General features: G+C 46.0%; 1 protein-coding gene across 1 annotated transcript; it reads right to left on the bottom strand.

The window, feature by feature from the left end:
* Positions 1-2,127: 2,127 nt before the first annotated feature.
* Positions 2,128-6,770, bottom strand: LOC147748887 (uncharacterized protein F54H12.2-like). The gene is made up of 2 exons (XM_086928743.1): positions 6,089-6,770; positions 2,128-2,153 (listed from the first exon to the last, which is right to left on the bottom strand). The coding sequence occupies exons 1-2, from the start codon at positions 6,768-6,770 to the stop codon at positions 2,128-2,130; spliced, it is 708 nt and encodes a 235-aa protein (XP_086784869.1).
* Between the last annotated feature and the right edge of the window lie 631 nt (positions 6,771-7,401).

Below are 7,401 nucleotides of genomic sequence, written 5' to 3'. Positions count from 1 at the left end.
AGATGAAGGTATACCCCAAAGGTCATTCCACCATCATATATAGAGATTTTAAGCCCATATCCCAATACTTTGGGCTAGTCAAATGTGAAATCTATCCTCCAAGACAGCTTTACTTTCCTGTGTTACCATACAGAGTTGATGGTAAACTGATGTTCCCCCTCTGTCGAACATGTGCTGTGTTTAAAGAGGTTGGTTGTTGTGGCACACCGAAGAACAAAGGATGCTCACAGGGACCTAGTGCAGCATCGAGGTAAAAGCTGCCTTAGAGAAAGGTTACAGGCTCGGGAGAATATACGAGGTGTGGCATTTTAAGAGGACCTCTACAAGCCTCTTTACCCCGTACATTAATCTGTTTCTCAGAGACAAGCAGGAAGCCTCTGGGTATCCCGAATGGTGTACTAGTCAGGAAGCAAAGCAGAAATACATCGATGACTACTACCTTCACGAGGTTATCCATTTACGACCCCATTTGATAGAGGTCAACCCAGCCCAGCGACAGTTAGCCAAGCTCTGCCTTAATTCCTTATGGGGAAAATTCGTTCAGCGTACAAATCTGTCAAACACGACCTTAATAACAGATCCTGACAAACTGTTTAAGTACCTCTTTGCCCCTTGTTACGAGGTGTCCAGCAGCGAGTTTATCGACGACGATACTGCGGCACTATGCTGGAAATACACAAAAGCATACCCCACAACGTAACAACATAAACATCTTCATAGCAAGCTTCACGACATCCCACGCGGGTCTAGAGCTTTACAGGGTTATGGATAAACTCCAGGACCGTTGTTCGTATCACGATACCAACTCTGTCATTTTTGTGAGTAAGCAGGGGGATGAAGACCCTCCCCTTGGAGATTATCTTGGTAATTTGACCAGTGAGCTCGATAAGGATGAGCATATAATAGAATATACCGCATCCGGGCCTAAAACATACTTCTACCGCACAAACAAGAACAAAGTGTGTATGAAGGTCAAAGGCATAATTCTAAACGTCAACAACACCCTAAAAATCGATTTCGATAGTCTAAAGAATCTGGTGCACGAATACGCTGCATCAGACGATTGCGAAAATGCAAAAACTATAGTTGTGAACCAGCCCTGCATAGTCAGATCCAAAAAGAAGTGGGAAATTACAACACAGCCCCTACATAAAACCTTACGCGTTGTTTTTGATAAAAGGGTCCTGACCACCGACTATAAAACGCTGCCGTATGGGTATTAGATCCCGTTAGAGAGACAAACCCCACAACATGGACACCAGATTACAACATCCATTCTCCTGCATGTTAGCAGGGCCCTCAAACTGCGGTAAGAGCTACTTTATAAAAAAGCTCTTAGAAAACGCAGCCTCTGTTCTATCCCAGACCCCTAATAACATTGTATGGCGTTAGTCATGCTGGCAGCCGCTTTATACAGCCCTGTCCTGCAGTTTCCCCCATATCCGATATATAGAGGGTATACCGGATAATCTCAACGATGATGAGTTACTGCCACCGACCAGGGTAAACATGATAATTGTCGATGACCTTATGCGTGAAGGGGGCGATCATCCGGAGTTAGAGAGAGCTTTTACTCAATATTCACATCATCACAATCTAAGTATCTGTTATATTGTGAAGAACTTGTTTTACAAGGGTAAGAACAGCAGATCTATAGCTCTCAACGCTTCGTACCTTGTTTTATTTAAAACCCCCCGTGACAAACAACAAATATCCATCACAGCTAAACAGATGTACCCCGGAAACACTCACTTCTTCATGGAAGCCTTTAACGACGCGACAGCAAAACCCCATGGTTACCTACTGGTAGACTTAAAAAATGAAACTTTAGAAGACTATAGATTGAGGGCTGGTATTTTCCCCCCCGAGCTACCCGTAGATTACACGCCAAGGGTCAAGAACAGGTCCATAAAAAGCAGGTTTGATGAACTTTAGAGACATTTACAGCCAGGACTTTATAATACAAGGTGTTGACCATGTCGGACCGTCTACGCCGTAGTTTCGGTCTCCTGAAAATGATTGTTACCGCAAGTCCCCAACACAGAAAGTCCATCCTGTGCACTGCTTCTGATGACTTAGTGTCTGCCATTGCAGAAATAGCCCTAAATACCATAAAAGGCAACGTTCCTATATCACGGGGTCAATTACAGGTTCTGAAGAAGAAGAAGGCTCTTATCAAGAAGCTCAGTAATAAAAGGGCCTCACTCATTACCAAGAAGAAGCTGGTGAAACAGTCTGGGGGGTTTATAGGCGCTTTGCTGCATATAGCTATACCGGTAATCCCAAGCCTCCTCCCGACAGGCTGATGGAGCATGCCGTAAAAATGTATTTGGTTCCTAAACAACAAATGGAACAGCTGGGCTCTTCCGCGGACAATGTATGGGATATACGCAGAAATGAGGCTCTACGGTTGGATGCTGAAATTAAGGCTATATTGAATAGGACTGATCTAAACACCTACGACAAGGCCAACCTTTACACCAGCAGTCTTAAAAACTTTTTAAGCTACTACAAACAGTGGAATACCGAGAAAAACAATCTAACTCTATACAGCCAGGACTCTGAGCAGCCAGCAGCCCCTACGAATGCCCCTCAAGCCCTACAAGAACCGCCGAACTCTGAGCCTCCCTCAGATACCTTTGTGGACGACCTCTTACAAAATATAAGTCAAAGGCATCGAGGGGCAGCGCAAATGTTGATGAGTAAACTAGCCGCTTCTAAAGACCTAACATCCTGGAATGATCGAGGAGAATTTCTCTACATGGGCCAGCCGATTGCAGGTTCGCACATGTATGATCTAGTCAAAGGTCTCACACACCCCAGAATCCTGATGCCTCAAAATACCCCACGCTGCTGGGAGCAGTTTCTACGAGCCGCTGCGGAACTCAACATCCCATCCACGCTGGTGGGCAATAACGAGCACCGGCGTCTGCTTGAACATTTAAAGACACCCCTCCCTCCATCGCCTGCAGGCTCGGACGCACCGCTGCTGCTATCCCCCTCGTGCCCTGCTCCCATGATGCACTGGGCCAGGGACAGACTAATTTGCATGTAGCCAGGTTCTGAGCTGGGATGGTGCAGTGAGCTAAAAAACGGTGATGGATCAAGCCCTGATCTGTTGACTGGGTATGAGTGTTCTGCTTAATTTAGATACTCTGTCCATCACCACCCCCTTTTCTGAATCGTTTTGTCCACCATAAGCGTGGAAGGGTATGCTCAGACATGAGTCCCTTGCTCACTGCACCATCAGGATTCAAGCAAGCCGGGCCGAAGACGGCTGTAATGCCAGAAACCGGTCCCCGGAAGCTTGTTTCCTTTCCAGTAAAAGAATTGGCTTGGTAGTTTGGTCTGCCCTGTTCCCATGATGCACTGGGCCAGGGACAGACTAATTTGCATGTAGCCAGGTTCTGAACTGGGATGGTGCAGTGAGCTAAAAAACGGTGATGGATCAAGCCCTGATCTGTTGACTGGGTACGAGTGTTCTGCTTAATTCAGATACTCTGTCCATCACCACCCCCTTTTCTGAATCGTTTTGTCCACCATAAGCGTGGAAGGGTATGCTCAGACATGAGTCCCTTGCTCACTGCACCATCAGGATTCAAGCAAGCCGGGCCGAAGACGGCTGTAATGCCAGAAACCGGTCCCCGGAAGCTTGTTTCCTTTCCAGTAAAAGAATTGGCTTGGTAGTTTGGTCTGCCCTGTTCCCATGATGAACTGGGCCAGGGACAGACTAATTTGCATGTAGCCAGGTTCTGAGCTGGGATGGTGCAGTGAGCTAAAAAACGGTGATGGATCAAGCCCTGATCTGTTGACTGGGTACGAGTGTTCTGCTTAATTCAGATACTCTGTCCATCACCACCCCCTTTTCTGAATCGTTTTGAACACCATAAGCGTGGAAGGGTATGCTCAGACATGAGTCCCTTGCTCACTGCACCATCAGGATTCAAGCAAGCCGGGCCGAGGACTGCTGTAATGCCAGAAACTGGTCCCCGGAAGCTTGGTTCCTTTCCAGTAAAAGAATTGGCTTGGTAGTTTGGTCTGCCCTGTTCCCATGATGCACTGGGCCAGGGACAGACTAATTTGCATGTAGCCAGGTTCTGAGCTGGGATGGTGCAGTGAGCTAAAAAACGGTGATGGATCAAACCCTGATCTGTTGACTGGGTACGAGTGTTCTGCTTAATTTAGATACTCTGTCCATCACCACCCCCTTTTCTGAATCGTTTTGTCCACCATAAGCGTGGAAGGGTATGCTCAGACATGAGTCCCTTGCTCACTGCACCATCAGGATTCAAGCAAGCCGGGCCGAAGACGGCTGTAATGCCAGAAACCGGTCCCCGGAAGCTTGTTTCCTTTCCAGTAAAAGAATTGGCTTGGTAGTTTGGTCTGCCCTGTTCCCATGATGCACTGGGCCAGGGACAGACTAATTTGCATATAGCCAGGTTCTGAGCTGGGATGGTGCAGTGAGCTAAAAAACGGTGATGGATCAAGCCCTGATCTGTTGACTGGGTACGAGTGTTCTGCTAAATTCAGATACTCTGTCCATCACCACTCCCTTTTCTGAATCCCCCTCGTGGAGTACCCCCATGGTGCAGACTGTACGGCGAACAAGACATTTGTCCAAAACCCATACTTGGATTCAGCCTTAATGGTTTTTAACTAAAAATGTACAGTTTATGTGTATAAGCGTGTCTGATTTTTCTTCATATGTTTATTCGCCAGAGTTTGTCATTGTAATGTTCAACCTACAGTCCTGTTTGTAATAAACACTTTTTTAACTTTCCATACCGTCTCCCACTCCTATTTTTAAAAACTTTTTGTTTCTAAATTATGGTGCATGTATAAGCAATAAAAATACAAAGACTGAATGCCTGATTTTTAAAAGAAAATATTGTCATTTATTTTTAGACGTTCATCATTAAAAACATTAGTTATAAGCTCTTACAATTTTGACATGCAACATATTCGGTTTTCACAAGTCTGACCGATACCCTTGTGTTTTCTTTTTCATATTTCACAACTATACTGTCGTTGTTAACAAGGTCCCTCGAATATAAATTTAAGAAATTTCTAAACGAAACACCCTCTGACATTTTACTGATAAAATAAATACAGTGTTCCCCGCATGTCATGGCTACAGAATCCTGTACCCGCACCTTATTATACACCACTTGCTCTGCAACTATTTTTACAAACTTGATTATGGGTTGTGTATATAGACGGTGTTCTGGGAACTCTGCTGTACTGTCAAACACTATAACCTGATCATTCTCTATAAACAAGGCAGCCCAATGTGTTCCACCCTTGTAGTGAGGATCAGTGTTAAAGACTAGGGTGCGGGGTCTTTCTGCCCCTATTTCAGACGGTAACCCATCGCTAGGGAAAACACCTAAAAAGTATTTCCTAGCGTGTTTATGCCTGCTTAAGACGTCACGTATCTGCACAGTGTCCATTTTGCCAATGTTTTAAAGATAGTCAAACAAAATCTGTCTGGCGTGATCGATCTGGATGATGCTGTCGAATACCGAGAATACGACCATGTTCACAATCGTAGGTAGAGGATTACTGAATCGTATTTCAGCTTTTAGATTTCCGTTTTTGACCAGGTTGTAGTGATCGCCGTCTTCCATGTCGGGGGTCAGGTCGAATGCGAACAGCGTGTATCCAGCTCCATAGCCTTCGCGTGACACGGCTACGCCGCAGTCCCTCTGGTGCTTCCCTGTTATCGAAACCAACCCCTGATATTCCCTGACGTACTTGGAGGTTACAAAACTGAAAGTGTAGGGTTTCGCGGGAATCACATTGCCCTCATGGACCAACGCGGCGTAGTTGATGCCGTAGTGTTTAAAATTGAAGGGGTTTGAGGCATAGGTACCGCTAAAGGCTGTATTGTCCACAAAACGGATAATGATGAGTTTGGGTAGTTGCCCAAGAAATAGGTTCTACTGCTGTGTTAAGCGGGTACCTGCTGGGATACTGAATACCTTCAGAGCTACTCTTTCCACAGCGTACTTGGCGTTTGATATTTGTAAAGCGTTGGTGTGCGCTAGCCTGACACTCGGAGATACTTTCACTCTCTTTACAAACAGACTTGCTGCCAGTATGTCCAGTTTGTACTGTTCGGCATCCCTGTTGATGAGGCAGAATGAGTCCTTGTTACGGGTGAGCTTGATCTTCAGATCAATTCCGTTGATGAGCAGTTTCTCTTGGAAGAATAGGTCTGAATGTATGCGTCCCAGAAGGTCAAAGTTACGACTGCCTGCTGCCATCCCCGCTCTTTTTACAAAACTCTTATTGGGGCCGTCCAGAGCTGTGATTTCAAACTGGGCATGTGTATCCCTGTAGAAGAGACCCATTGAAAGCTGGGTGTCAAGGGCGTCGCTGCTGTAATTTAGAATACTCTCGAGGTAGGCTCTGTAGGCGTACATGTTGTCGTTCTGCGTGATGAGCAGATCGCCCAGGGTGATGTCCACCTGATTAAACATTGCAGCTATGGGATAAGCAATCGTAGCCACTTTAGCGGCTGCTGCGATGTCGGACTCATCCGCTTTCGTGATTTTACAGACGAGATGCAGCAACGTGTTGTTGAGATCCAGATACATATCCATGGACCCTGACACATAAAACTCTATAGGTGCCAGAGGCGTCAATGCGGCTAAAGGCGATACCTCCATGAGGAAGCTGTTGTCGATGCTTGTCTGCGTTGGTTTTAGAGTGAACAAGTCTAACTCGGATTTGGCGCACTCGCCAGATGCGCAATGTACAAAGGCCATGGTTTAGTTTACAAGGCTTTTTAAAAAATATTCACTTTAGAGACGTTTCGCTTCTTCTTCACAGCTCTCTTCCGTCTTGGAGCTCTTCTTTTCTGAGTGCGTTTTGAAGAACTCCTTCTTTTTTTATGGGGGGCCGGGGGGCCCCTGCTGCTCGAAGCGCGATACTTCCTTTTAACACGCGCACGCGTTGAGTACACCAGCCCTGATCCTTCTTGCAGCTGCTTGTTCATGCGCTCTGCAACTGCCGAAGTAACAGACCCCACCACATCCCCGGCAATGCTCGTAGCTGCCGTCTTAATATGCGGTTTTGCAATTTCATAGCCTCTTCTCAGGAATGGCATCGCTCTTCTAAACAGACTCCTGAAGAATACCCCTAAACCAGCCCCGTACATAACCGGTGATCCTTGAAAGTACGGCTGCCCTCCATAGCCGGCTTGGTTTCTGTAATAGTCCCGGTACATAGAAGGGTCACCGTATGTTTTCACGACAACCATGATGCCTGCTTAATAGCTGCTGCCGCGTCTCGGTCTTAAATGAAGCTTGACAATAACTTTCCCATATTTAAACCCAACCGGCTCAGGCTGATCATCGTAGATCATATTTGAAATAGTGTCAAAATGATTTTTAGAAA

This window comes from Lissotriton vulgaris, chromosome 1_1 (genome assembly GCF_964263255.1).
Source record: "Lissotriton vulgaris chromosome 1_1, aLisVul1.2, whole genome shotgun sequence".
NCBI lineage: Eukaryota > Metazoa > Chordata > Amphibia > Caudata > Salamandridae > Lissotriton > Lissotriton vulgaris.
The sequence above is the reverse complement of the archived record's forward strand: the minus strand, read 5'-3'. Positions and strand labels throughout refer to the sequence as shown.